We start from the raw sequence: 14,569 nt of genomic DNA, 5'->3' as shown, positions 1-14,569 counted from the left end.
CACTGTCTATGATACCACCTATTGTAATGTCTGTGATACCACTTTGATAGATTCCAATTCCCTTGTCTTGAATGGTTCATCTGTACCATAGATGTACATTTCCTCTGCACTTCTATCCCACCAAGATAGTCTGAGGGCAGTCTGCTTCTCCTTTCATGAGGCCTACCCAGTTCCCCTCCACCAAAGCATTAATTTGCCTTGTTGAACTCGTTCACACACTAAACAACTTCTCCTTCAACTTCACTTGCTTTCTCCAGATCAAAGGTGTTGCTATGGGAGCTCCTACAGGCCCAAGTTACGCCTGTCTTTTTATGAGATAAATGGAAATGTTGCTTTAGTCCTACTCAGACCCCCTCTCTCAACTCTTTTTCCTATACATTGATGACTGTATGGGTGCTATTTTCTGCACTCATCCAGAACTTGAAAATTTCATTACTTTTGCTGCCATTTTCTGTCCTGCTCTTGACTTCACATTGTACATCTCTGACTTTTTCCTTTGCTTTCTGGATCTCCCTGCCTGAACCTCAGGGGGTAGATTAACAAGAAGCATGCATTTCAAGCCCATAGACTCCCACGGCTATCTTGACTATCCTTCCTCCCATCCGCCTCCTGTAAGGACCCCTTTCTACTCTCCCAGTTCCGCTGACTCCATCTTATCTGCTCTGATGATGAAACCTGAGGTGCCCCTGATGTACTATCCTTTTTCCCCTCTACCACAGGGGATAGAGCCCTTGACCATGTTTCATTTATTTCTTGCACTTCTACTCTCACCACCTCTCCTTCTAGCCAGAGCAAGGATAGAGCTCCCCTGGTATCCACTTTCCACCCCACCAGCCTCCACATTCAGCAGATCATCCTTTGCAATTTGTGCCACCTTCTGAAACAAATAGAAAGTAAGTTATTTTAACTTGTTGAATTCAATATTGAATCCCAAAGGCTGCAACATGTTAAGACACAAGATGTGGTGCTATTCCTTAAGATTTCTTCACCAGAAACATCTTTCCCTCCCTGTTCAGCATTTGACGTGATCATTCCCTTTGCGATTCCCTGGGTCCACTTTTCAATTTCAATCAATCATTTCCCTTCTCATGGCACTTTCCCCTGCAGCCAAAAGACATGCAATATCTGCTCTTGTACTCTTCCAGGTGAAACAGAGATTCACTTCCATTCCTTCTAGTCTTGTGTACCGTAATTGGTGCTCATGATTTGGTCACATATATCATAGAGAAACCAAAAGCAGATTGGGTGGTCTATTCAGGGGGCATCATTGTTCCATCTGCAGAGGCCATCGTGAGCAACTATTTCACTTTAATTTACCATTCCACACCCACTCTGATTTATCTGTCTCTGGCCTCATGTTCCAAACAGCACTGCATCTTCTGTCTAGGCACTTTATGGCCTTTGGGACCCAATACTGAATTGAACAATTTCACATAACTTGCTTTCTCTCACCCTATCAGAGATATTCCCTTTGCCCTATTTGTTCCTCCAATATTCTCTACAGCTTAAAACTAACTTGTTTTCCCACTTTTTTGGCTCTGATGAAGGCTCATTGACTAATCTGCAAAGTGCTTCCAGGATTTTCTAGTTTTATTTCAGATTTCTAGCATCTGCAGTTGTTTTGATTTTTATCTTGTCGATTAGTGGGGCAGGCTTGGAGGAATGAATCGTGTATCCTGCTTCTATTTCTCATGTTCTTATGTAAAATCTTTCAAAGATTTTAACATATGTCACAACAGCTCTTGTAAAGTGACAAGATCATCAACTACAACTTAAAATTAAACTAAAAGCCTTGACAAAACTTTTTGCAATAGAAAGCCAGCAAGTAATTAGGAAAAATAATGAAATACTGACATCTGGAGTACTCTGTACAGTTTTAATCTCTATATTTAAGGAAGGCCAAGCCTACATTGGAAGCAATGCAGAGAAGGCTCACTAGGCTGATTCTTGGATGAAGAGGTTGATGTATTAAGAAAGTTTGAGCAGTTTGTGCCTATACTCATTAGATTATATAAGAATAAGGAGTGATCTCATTGAAATGTACATGATTCTAATTGAGATTAACAAGGTGAATGTTTACCCTTCTGGAGGTATCTAATATTATTGTGCATAATTTCAAAAAAAAAGAGGTTGTGCCATTTCAGACAAGAGTTGAGAAGGAACAACTTCTCTCAGATCATGAATCTTTGGAATTCTCTCCCTGGGAGCTGTGGAGGCACTATTAAGGTGGCAATTGCTAGACATTTAAACTACCTGGAGTTAACGGGTATGGGGAAATAGCAGGAAAATGGTGTTAAGTCCAAGACTGGATCATCCATAATCACAATGAATGGTAGGGTAGACCTGAGGGACCGAATGGCCTACTCCTGCTCCTTCCTAAATTCCTACGTTTTTATGTAATCTAAAAGCAAAATCCAAAATTGAACATTGAACTGTTTTCTGTATCAAGCTTACCATAGTGGATCCCACTTTAATGTTTGATTTTGTCTTGCTGAAAAAATATTTCAATTTCAAACAACTTCAGTTTAAAACTTAGTTCTTCGAATGCACAATTATAGACAGTAACATTTTTAATTACATTTTAATTAACTCTTGTTACTTTACAGTACCATTATTCATTTCATTAATTTCTAAAGAAATGCTTTATTTGCATTGACTAGTTTCTTCTTAACTTTATTTGAATTGAATACACAAAATAGGATCTATTTTAATCTGCACATATATATTTTGCCTAGATCTCAATAAAATATTGTTTATTCAATATTCACAATAATTCTCGAAATATTGCTAAAATTCAACATCTGAACAGTCGTAAAACACATAGCAATAGATTGGCTGATTTTTATACACCATATTTGGCTTTCCATTGTATTGACTTATTGGAAGAGAAAATATTGCCAGTCATATAATGAGAAGCCTATTGGCTACTTCCTGCTAAAGTTGAATTCATCCTTTAAGGATTTAAATAAAGAGTAAAATCTGGAAGGTTGATACCTGTTGCAAATTTTGCTTTCCATTCATAATGAATGTATATGATCTGGAATGATTTTGCAGGTATGCATGCTTACCATGGTAAAAAAAACAGCATAGCAGTTTTATTGGCACCTTCACAATCTATCACTTTATTCCCTGGAACGTAGGAGATTAAGGGTGACCTGATATGATCATGAGGGGTATAGACAGGGTGAAAGCACAAAGTCTTTTTCCCAGGGAGGAGTGCTAAAAACAGGAGGGCATAGGTTTAAGATCGGAAGCGAGAGATTTAAAAGGGAAATCAGAGGCAACTTCTTCACACAAAGGGTGGTGCGTATTTGGAATGGGCTGCCGCAAATATTACTTGAGGCAGGGTCATTAGCCACATTTAAAAGCCATCTAGATAAGTACATAGATAGGAGAGGTTTAGAGGGCTATGGGCCAAATGGGACTAGATCGCTGGGCAACACAGTCCGCATGGACAAGTTGGGCTGAAGGGCCTGTTTCCATGCTGTATGACTCTATGACTCCAAGGGTCTTGTCTAGAAAATTAACTTTTAAAGTTATTAGCAAAATGCCTTTAAATACTGATAGAAATAGGTTTACCCAGATGAGATCTTACCTTGACAGCTTGTACCTTCAGGACTACTGGAAAAACCACTGGCACACCGGCAGAAATAGGACCCTTCATTGTTCATGCATTCCCCATTTGGACCACAGATGTCCTTGTTCAAACACTCATTAATATCTGTAGAAGAACACTTATAGTGAGATCAGAAAACTTGGAACAGTGCAGAAAATTTTCACAACGTGACAATGTGACAAGATTTTTTCTTGCTATCATTTCTCTTCATTCTTTTTGTTTCATCACCTTCTCTAATTCTTCTAGCTTTATGTTCATTCAGTCATCCTGCATTTCACACCTTAACTGGTAGTATTTTCCAAAATCCTGTTTACTCTGCTGTTATCGCTCAATCGGCATGGACATAATGGGTGGAGAGACCTCCTATTGTGTCATAAATTTTCTTTGCTTCTGGACTGTTTAAGTTTAACAAGTTCTCTAAAAAGCACACACAAGTATTGTAATACTGAAAGAAAAAGAAAAAGTGAAGAGACCAAAGATAAAAAATGCTTAAAGTCGAAAGAGGGTTCTTTGGTTTAGTGCTTGAAATGCTAATTTTGTTTCTTGATGAGGATAAGAATTTTGAGATTATATTTAATTTAAATGAGTGTGGTACAATGTAAACACTCCTACATTGACATCAGAAAGCTATTTCAACCACATTGGCTAACAGATCCCATATAAAGCTGATGCAAATTAAAGAGCTGATACAGCCACTTAAAATGCTGGTAAAAGACAAAGGAATTGGTTTGGAAAAGTATTCCTCATCAATGTGTGACGAGATTTACATCTGTTTCGTTTGAAATAAGAAAGACAAAAGCACTGCAGAGAATTCTTCAAATATGCCTATTGGAAAATTTTTGGTATAGTATGCATAGTCTTCAAGTCTGATAGGTTAATTTTTTAAAAGATTTTCCTTCTCAGGTGAGGATATCTAGGAAAATGGACAAGGTCAACCACAATCTTATCAAATGGCTAAGCAGGCTTGAGTGTTGTATTGCCTAATCCAGGTACTATTTCTTATGTTATATTTTGCTACCATAACTTTGGAGACAACCTTCTCTCAAGTTAAAGAGATGGGAGAGACACTCGGAAAATTTTGGTGTTAGAATTCAACAGCTGTAAAGAAAAGATAAGATGACAGACTAAGGAAAGACACAAACACAATGATGCTTTAATGTTGCGTATTTCCTTGTAACTTCTTGCTCTTTCATGGTTGTCCCATGGAAAACATCTAAATGAGAGGAGATGAGGCCTGGGGCAAATCAGCCATAATTACATTGAATGGCAGGCAAGGCAGGTCTGAAGGGTTGAGTGGCCTTTTCCTGCTCCTATTTCTGATACTCTTATGTGCTTCTGCCTCTTATGCTAACTATCAATGGCCATTAACCAGAAGTGAAAAGATTCAAACTGCAATTTAAAACTGAAATTTTAAAAAGAACTGAATGCATTGAATTCTTCCATGTTTTGTTCTGTTCATTTGACAATTTACACAAGATGGACAAGTAGGTAATCTTTAAATGTGGCAAAGCATATCAAAACTACTTCCCTGCTTACAAAGTAAGATAGCTAGTAACAGGAAGGAACAAGACCAAATTGGAGGATGGCCCAGAAATTTTAAGTTCTGGACTGCTTATTATAGTTGGCAATGAAAACATAGACAGAAAGAGCAATGTAAAGCCAGGTTTAAGGGTGGGTAAAAATTCAGATTCATCTACTCCAGAGAATTCAAAGTGCAAAATCATGCTTGTAGCTTTAACAGAGAACAGTACAGCACAGAATAGGCCCTTCGGCCCACAATGTTGTGCCGACATAGCTAATACCTCCTACCTACAGAATGCCCATATCCCTCCATTTTCTTCTCATTCATGTGCCCATCCAAGCCCCTCTTAAAAGCCCCCAAAGAATCTGCCTCCACCACCCTATCAGGCAACGCATTCCAGACATCCAACACTCTCTCAGAAAAAACGTACCCCTCGCGTCTGTTCTGAACCTACCCCCTTTCACCTTAAGTGCATGCCCTCTGGTATTGTATTGCTCAATAATGGGAAAAAATATTGCTTGCCCACCCTATCTATGCCCCTCATAATTTTATACACTTCCAATAGATCACCCTCAGCCTCTGCATCTCTAGAGAAAAGAGCAAAAGTTTGTCCAGCCTCTCCTGATAGCACATGCCCTCTAATCCAGGCAGCATCCTGGTAAAACTCCTCTGCACCCTCTCTAAAGCCTCAACATCCTTCCCATAGCGAGGTGACCAGAATTGAATGCAATACGCTAAATGCGGCCTAACCAGAGTTCTATAGAGATGCATCATAACTTCTTGACTCCTATACTCAATACCTCGCTTAATAAATGCAAGCATTCCATAAGTCTTCTTAACCACCCTGTCTACCTATGTAGCCACCTTCAATGAGTCATGGACTTGCACCCCAAAGTCTCTCTGCTCTTCAACACTTTTAAGGGTCTTGCCCTTAAGAGTGTATTGCCTCTTGACATTAGTCCTACCAAGATGCAACATCTCACATTTATCCGGGTTAAACACCATCTGCCATTTCTCTGCCCACATCTGCAACTGATCTATATGACGCTATATCTGTCGACAGTCTTCTACACTATTCACAACTCCACCAATCTTGGTATCGTCTGCAAACTTGCTAACCCATCCATCAACATACTCATCCAGGTCATCTATGTACATCACAAACAGCAGAGGTCCAGTACAGTTCCCTCCGGAACACCACTACTCACAGGCCTCCAGCCTGAATAAGTCCCTTCAACCACCACCCTGTCTTCTATGGGCAAGCCAATTCTGGATCCATACAGCCAATTCTCCACTGACCCCATGCATCTGAACTTTCTTGATTAACCAATTATGTGGGACCTTGTCAAATGCCTTACTGAAGTCCATATAGATGACATCCATAGCTCGCCTTCATCAATCTCTCTCATCACCTTGTCAAAAAACCCAACCAGGTTAGTAAGACATGACTTGCCCCGCACAAAACCATGCTGGCTTTCCCTAATCAAGCCATTGGATTCCAATGCTTGTATATCCTATCTCTAACAATTTTCTCCAGCAATTTCCCTGCAACTGACGTGAGATTCACCTGTCTATAGTTCCCCAGATTTTCCCTTGGTCCTTTCTTAAACATTAGCCACTCGCCAGTCCTCCGGGACCTCATCGTGGTTTTATGGTATATTTGCACACAAGAGATGGTTGCTACTAAAGCTCAATGAGTATTTGTATTTTTTAATTACCACTTGAAGACTGACTGCTTCAGTTGAGAGTTAGGTCTTGCTTTTTTGGAAAGTGAGCAAGGAACAACATTTCTGGCAATAATTACAACTGGGGCATTCCACCCTTATTGGATGCAAAAAAAACTGGGAATCTGAAATAGGAACAGAAAATGCTAGAACTACTCATCAGATCAGGCAGCACCTTCAGAAAGAAAAATTGAGTTAATATTTCAGATTGATAACTTTACATTGTTCCTGGGTTGTGGGTATTTTTGTATGATGAGTAAGATGATCTTCTAAGATGATTTTCTTGACATATAAAGGATTCTGAGAGGGATTGATAAGAGAGGAAGTGGGCATGCTATGTTGGCGCCGGAAGCGTGGCGACACTTGCGGGCTGCCCCCCAAAAAATCACTACGCAAAAGATGTATTTCACTGTGTGTTTCGATGTACATGTGACTAATAAAGATCTTACCTTATCCTCAAAGATAATGGGTTTGCCAGCTCTTGTGTGCAAATATACCAATAAGAAATAGCAGCAGAAGGTCAACAGTCGTTCATGCCTGCTCTGCCATTCAGCCAGGTAACGAGTGAAGCTCTACCTTGTTCACATCCTCAGTTATTCCTCAGTTCTCTTTTCTCCCAGTGTCATTTGGGACTGAGATAAGGAGGACTGAGTTGTGCATTGTTGGATTTTTTTTACCCTTCTTGCTTACTGTTAAGATTATGCCCACAAAATATAGGCATAAAATTGGAATTATGGTTTTGCAATAGAAACAGACATAACTGGAAATTCCTAGCAGTTCAGGTGGAGGACCAAAGTAAAAACAAGAGACAACAGATGCTGGAATCTGCAGCGACACACAAAATCTGGGGGAACTCAGCGGGTCAGGCAGCATCTATGGATGGAAATGTAAAGACGACTTTTCGGAACAACATCCTTCATCAGGACTGAAAGATAAAGGGAAGATAAAAGGATAAAAAGGTGGAGGGAAGGGGTGGAGCAAGAGCTGGCAGGTGAAAGGTGGATCCAGGTGAGGAGGGGTGGGGTGTGATAGGCAGATGTGGGAGAGGAGAGTGGGAGTAGCGTCAGAAGCTGGAAGGTGATAGGTGGAAGTGACAAAGGGCTGAAGATGATGGAATCTGACAGGAGAGGAAGGTGCAGCATGGAATAAAGGGAAGGAGGTGGGGAATGCAGAGGGGAGTAGTTGGGGAGGGAAACCAGTGGGAGGAGTGTGTGGGTGTTGGGCAGATGGAGAGGGTAGGGGAGGTGAAAGAGAAAAAAGGATATTGCTAATGTTAATCAGATCCAAGGCACCTTTGTTTCAGCAATGGGATGCAGATTTGCCTCCAATTGTGAACACAAATTTTTAGCATGACTCACACTAACTGGAATATTGCCTTGCCCATTAACACATGCATTGCATGTGCACAATGAATGTGTACAGAATATACCAATCATCCAGTCCTCATGGAATATTGACTTAGAATCATGCAGTGTGGAAACAATCCCTTCATCCCACCATCTATGCTGACCTTCAAGCAACTATTTAACCAATCCTTCAGTAATCTATTTTCCCCACATTCCCATCAACCTCCCCTGGATTCTACCATTCACCTGCACAACAGTGGCTAATTAATCTATTGACCCACACGTCTTTGGTATGTGGGAGAAAACAGGAGCATCTGGAGGAAACCCACATGGTCACAGGGAGAACATGCAAACTCAACATAGACAGCACCAGACTTCAGGATTGAACCCGTAGCTGTGAGGCATCAGCACTACTGACTGTGTCATTGAGCACCATAACTTGACACTTGTGCTATCACAATGAACCACAACAACCCAGTCAGTACCATGCATTAGGCATGGATGGAAAACTTGGGAAGAGTAAGTAAATCTGACACCAGGGTCTTCAATGATCTCTGAGTCTGTTGGTGAATGTGAGGAAAGAAAGCTTGTTGTGTATTTGTTTGTCCATTGTTGAATTGCTGGAGTGTCTTGAGAGGATACGGAGTTTTACATGTCTAGTTATTCTAGTTCTATTGACATATGGGGACTTTGGTGGCCATACTTCTAGGTCTTCCACATTACATACAAGGAGGGATGGCTCAGAGAACAAAGCCATATACCAGGAGAGACAGGGGAAGAAGGGTCCTAGTCAGGAGGACCAATCCTGCAAGAGTCTTGGCTAAGAACTTTTCTACATTAGCATGACAGGGAAGCACTGCTTGGGGAATCCGCTTTTCCAAGGAGGTCACACACCAATCCGTCATATAGTGTAACTCTAACTGCAGCAACTCAGCATGGCTCGTATGGCCTCTTCAGGAACAGTCAAGATAAAATTTGTGATGAATTTCTATGCCCGTGGTTGTTTCCAGACTGATGTTGGAGTAACAATTCATATTCCTATTTGCAATCTATCACTATATTAAGGAGGTACAGGTTTTCTGTATAAGGCAAGATGATTTCATTTTCTTCTTCTTAATTAGCATACAGATTTGGTACAGGGATTTTTCAGGATGGTGAGATTTCCAAGGTGATAAAGATTGACTGACTATACCCATCGGAACAGAAAGGCATGGTGCTTGTTCAATCTGCAGTTCATTTGCAACTATGACCAGAAGATAAAAATAGCACATGAACATAAGAATGTAAGAAATAAGAGCTAAAGTATATGGTATGACCTGGTGATGATTGTAATATTGATGACCTAAATGAAAAATCTGAAACAGGATGCCTTCATTGCTGTCAGCTATATTGTCAGGGTGGCTATTGAGAGAGACATGTGCTTGAAGCCTGCAGGTAGGAAAGGGATGTTGATATAACAAGAGGCATGCTGTTACCCATTAACGTGGATTAAGCTGACATCCCTATGCAACACTTTTTCTACCTGTAGAGTGGCACTTTCACATCTTAGCTGAATTATGCTATTATGTGGACCTATGCCCTGTTGGTGAAGTAGGATGTAATCAAATAGAAAGAGAGGAGGCAACATCTGGAGCCCCTTACAGTCTGAAAGCCAGAATGATATTATTTTGTCAGGACAGCATTGTACTTTCAGAGATAAAAAAAAACTGCACGGATCAGTTGAGAATCATAAAACACTGCCACAAAAACAGATGGTGGTGTTTCCATGCACATATTGCCCTTCTTCTTGATGGGCTTGGAAGGTGCTGTTGGATAGCCTTAGTAAATAACTACAGTGCACACTTTTATAAAACACTGGCTCAGCCACAATTGTAGTATCGTGTCCAGTTATGGACCCCACATTTTAGGAAATACATTATGTCTTTAGAGAGGGTGCAGAAGAGATTTACCAAAATGATACCAAGGATGAGGAATTTTAATTATGTGGATAGACTGGAAAAGCTGGGAAGGTTCTCTTAAGAATAGAGATAAATGCAAGTAGATGTGAAGGGTTTAATATCATGAAGGCCACAGAGTAGATAAGGAGAAACAGTTCTCGTTAATTAAGGGGTCAAGAATAATGCTGATTGGTAAAAGAACCAAACAAAGTGAGATTAGGAGCTTTTGTTTATATGAGTGATGAGGGTCTAGAATGCCAAGGGAAGAGGATGGGGGAGAGGAATTAACTGGATTGTGCTTGTAGTCAGTTGATACAGTCTTGATCGGCCAAATGGCCTCCTTCAATGTTGCATTAATTCTATGATTCTGAGAATAAGGCAGAAAAAGGTGAAAGCATTGGTGTCAAACTCATTAAAACAAGTTTAAATAGGAAACTTCCTTTTAGCCTTTTAGAACCACCTCATCAGAACTGTGGCAACCAATAATAAGTTACAAGCAGTGCCATTTTCTTTTCATTATTACTTAAATTATTTCGATGTTTTTTTTCTCATTAATATCTTGCTCACACTTTTGTGGCACATAACTAGTCAAATGCCATCTTTGCTCCAAAGATGAGCAAAATAGGATTGTATCCAAGGGAAGAATGTCAGAGTACTCTCAGATTTAACTGAAGCCTGAAGGCAGTAACTCTCTCTTTTGTGCTAAAAATACCACAAACCTTCTTGCTGTGGCATTAAAGCCTGCATTATTACTCTTATAATGTATTTGAGGATTTTATTCATTAACATCCCTATAATGCTTGTTACCATCCTTATATGCTCAGTAAGTACCCTAGGATTGCTAAGTCACAATGATTTCAGAAATGTTATTAGTTCTGCTGTCTGGTTTACATTACAATACAGACAAATCAAAGAATTTGCCAGAATTTTTAAAGCTTTTTTGGCAATCTATATATTGGATAATTTTGATTTTCAATACTACATAGTTCAATGATTCTAAAATGTTAATATGCTAACATGAATATTTTTAAGATCTAGTGTTTTGAAATGTATCATTTAGAATCTATAAAATATCAAATGAAATAACTGCACAGTCCTTGAGTTCTTTCAGTACTAACAAAAACAGATGGCAGAATGAAGTCCAACAATATTTTTATATAATTTGAACTATTATCACTAATATTTCAGCCATTTAAACTTCTAAAATATTTTTAAATAGACTTCTTGTACCCTAAATCCACTTTTGTCTTAACGTTTGCTGTTTTTTAAAAAACATAATCTTATAGGAGCTGTACAACGTACAAAAATTTCCATAGAGTTGTGTAAGCTGGCGTACAGACATCTCTTCTATAAATCAAATGCTATGTGCCACAAAGTTAACCGGAAATAAACAGAGGTCAAGCAAAAGCAATTCTGTCAAAGAAGCCATCTTAACTTTTTTTAAAAACTTATTTTCCTTAGGAGATATTTTTCTTTCCCTTCTGTTAACTATTTCTTTCATTGGCCAAGAACAAAAGGAATAATTTCACTAATGAGTCAGAGAGAGCTATCCAATTCCCTCTGCCCTTTTGCTGTTTGCCTTCATTTCTTTTCATACAAAATATATAACGTCCTTTCTTTCTGCAACTTGGACTATTTCTCACAGAAAGTAGTTAGATATGGGACAGCTGAAGAAAATAAATTTCCATCTCCAACTTGCTTTTGATGACATTTTCAAATGTATGTACAAAGCCTGAAATATTGCATACAGTTTTGGTCTCCTTATTTAAGGATGAATATAGTTGCACTGGAGACAATTCAGAGGAAGTTCAATAGATTGATTCTGGAATGAAGGGATTATTTAATGAAGAATGAATGAGGAGGCTGGGCCTACAGTTAGAGATGCTTGGAGAGGTGATTGAAATAAAGAAGGATCTGAAGTAGCTTGATGTATTAGATTCTGAGAGGATGTGCTGTCTTATGGGGAAATCTAGAACTGCGGACTCCGTTTTAGAATAGGAGGTTGCCTATTTAAAATGGACTTAAGGAGGAAATTATTTTCTCACAGCATCATGAATGTTCTACTCCAAAGAGCTGTAGAAGCTGAGTCATTAGATACTCAAGGCTGAAATGGACAGACCTTTGGGCTACAGGAGTTAAGGATTACAGGAAATATTGAGTTTGGTTCTGCCACTATTTTCTTGAATGTCTTGAGGAGCTATATAGTCTCATCCTGTTATTTCTTTTGGCCTCCAGTTACGGACACACTGACTAATGGAAATAGCATTTATTATATATAAAGTTCTCCAGTCCTTTGGTATAAAGCATTGTACATAAATGTCCTTTTTTACTTGGGTCTCAAATTCTATTATTTTCAATTGCTAACATATTACACTTATTCCATGATCAAAAAGGTCAAGTAAATAGTTCAGGGACTCATGTTTCTGCCCTTTTGTTTTGCCTTCAGAGTTCTGGGGCTTCCCCTGAAGGGTAGACCTGGATCACTGCCTGATCACCTGATTCAAACAGATGGACTCTTCATTTCAACATTAATCTGGGCCACTGTCTGCACACCGTTTCCTGTCTTTCTGGTGTGCAGGAAACCACATCAGCAGCCAACAAGCAGAGAACTGGCTGCTGGTTTACTTTATCACTTGACTGAAGACTTCCACCTGTGCCTTGAATATCCTTTACTTTTTTATTGCTGTTTCTTCTCAGTTCCATACAAATTTAGATAGAAACAATGTTAATAGATAAAGAATGCTAATGCATCAAGAAGCTTTTCAAAGATCTAAAATGTATTCAAAATTGTCCGCCTATTGCAACAGACATCTTTAAATTCACTAACACTCTATTCACTATTCTTATTATTTATCTACACAATAAATCTGTGCAAACTTACATCTGAAGTGTTTGAATGAATTAACTCAGAAAACTGGCTGGATGGTGCTATTATTTAGAATCTAAAATAGAACTACAGAATCATGGAATTTTAAGAGCATTTAAAGCAAATATTTAGACTAGTATATGATGTAACTCACAGTCTGAAGGACACATACTTGTTATTAATATTTGAAAAAACAGTATACAGAAATCCTCTAATTATCTGGGAAATTGATTAAACATTTTTTTCCATAGTGGAAAGTTGCTTTCTAAAGGGAATCTAGATTTCCACTGCATCATAAAAAGGGGTGGATAGCGAAGGGAAGATATTTCCATCCCTTGTCTCTAAATGTAACTAATTTACACTGAATCATATAGCAGCTAAATCTAGTTACATCATCTTCATAGACTTTAACCACGTCTTATTTGATTCTTAGCCATGTTGTAATTGGATATAGCATTTCCATGTTAATCCAATGTTATACACTTTGTCTACAGTCTTAATTTGGGAAAGATTAACATTCTAATTTCTAAAACTGATGAATATAGCCAACTGCAGGTTAAGAAATATTCTGTACATCTATATCTTCTTCTAATTCCAATCCATCATTAAATACTAAATAGACTGAAAAAAACTATTCATAAAAATGTACATACACTGAAAGCTTAAAAGATATTTAATACTAAAATAAACAATAAAGATGTAAATAATTCAAAACTTTCTCTGACTGTACTCTGATGGAATATTACATTTGATCCTGTACTTTGTACATAATAAACCAAGTGATACAGATTATAAAACAAGGTATGGCTAACTAATGCAATGATGTGAGTAACCACCTAAATATTTCTATTTGAACTTTTGGGTTTAAGATAACTGGTATTTAAATAAAATGGATTTGGATATATTTTTATATAATTGTGTTAATAATTTGAATTCAAAGGCATGGGATGAAAATATCACCACCCACTGAAATTACAGATTCTGCATGGAAAGTACCTTTCCACTGAAAATTTCCTGAATCGCAGTATCCCACCAATCTATGACTTTATGATTGTTTGTATGTAACTACCATATATCTGATGCCAGAAACATTCTGCCTTATTGCAGTTAGCTTGCACATTGTACCTCTATTATACCTACCTTCACACGCCTGTCTGTTCTCTGACACTCTATATCCAAGATTGCAGTTTGAGCATGTGTAGGATCCCTCAGCATTTGTGCAAAGTCCATTCAAACAAACATCATGAGATAAACATTCATTGATGTCTATAGCATAAAATACAATAAATTCCATTATTTCAAACACGAGAAACATTCTGTTTTATAGTATTCAACTTCAACACTGTACCTCCATTATACCTACCTTCACATGCCTGTCTGTTTTCTGATACACTATATCCAGGATTGCAGCTTGAGCAAGTATAGGATCCCTCAGTATTTGTGCAAAGTCCATTAAAACAAACATCATGGGATAAACATTCATCGATGTCTGCATATAAAATATAATAAACTGTGTTCAAGTTTCACCAGACTGTTACCTGAGGCATGGGCAATTCAA

General features: G+C 38.5%; 1 protein-coding gene across 1 annotated transcript in view; it reads right to left on the bottom strand.

Annotated features, from left to right (window-relative positions):
- Window positions 1-14,569, bottom strand: part of LOC127568849 (latent-transforming growth factor beta-binding protein 2-like) — a 391,147-nt gene that overhangs the window by 93,527 nt on the left and 283,051 nt on the right. Inside the window, exons 21-23 of the mRNA XM_052013064.1 lie at window positions 14,375-14,500; window positions 14,152-14,277; window positions 3,596-3,721 (exon numbers count right to left, since the gene is read on the bottom strand). Coding sequence (XP_051869024.1) covers window positions 3,596-3,721; window positions 14,152-14,277; window positions 14,375-14,500 — 378 coding nt within the window. The remainder of the gene's footprint in view (window positions 1-3,595; window positions 3,722-14,151; window positions 14,278-14,374; window positions 14,501-14,569) is intronic.

This window comes from Pristis pectinata, chromosome 1 (assembly GCF_009764475.1).
Source record: "Pristis pectinata isolate sPriPec2 chromosome 1, sPriPec2.1.pri, whole genome shotgun sequence".
NCBI classification, from domain to species: Eukaryota; Metazoa; Chordata; class Chondrichthyes; order Rhinopristiformes; family Pristidae; genus Pristis; species Pristis pectinata.
The sequence above is the reverse complement of the archived record's forward strand: the minus strand, read 5'-3'. Positions and strand labels throughout refer to the sequence as shown.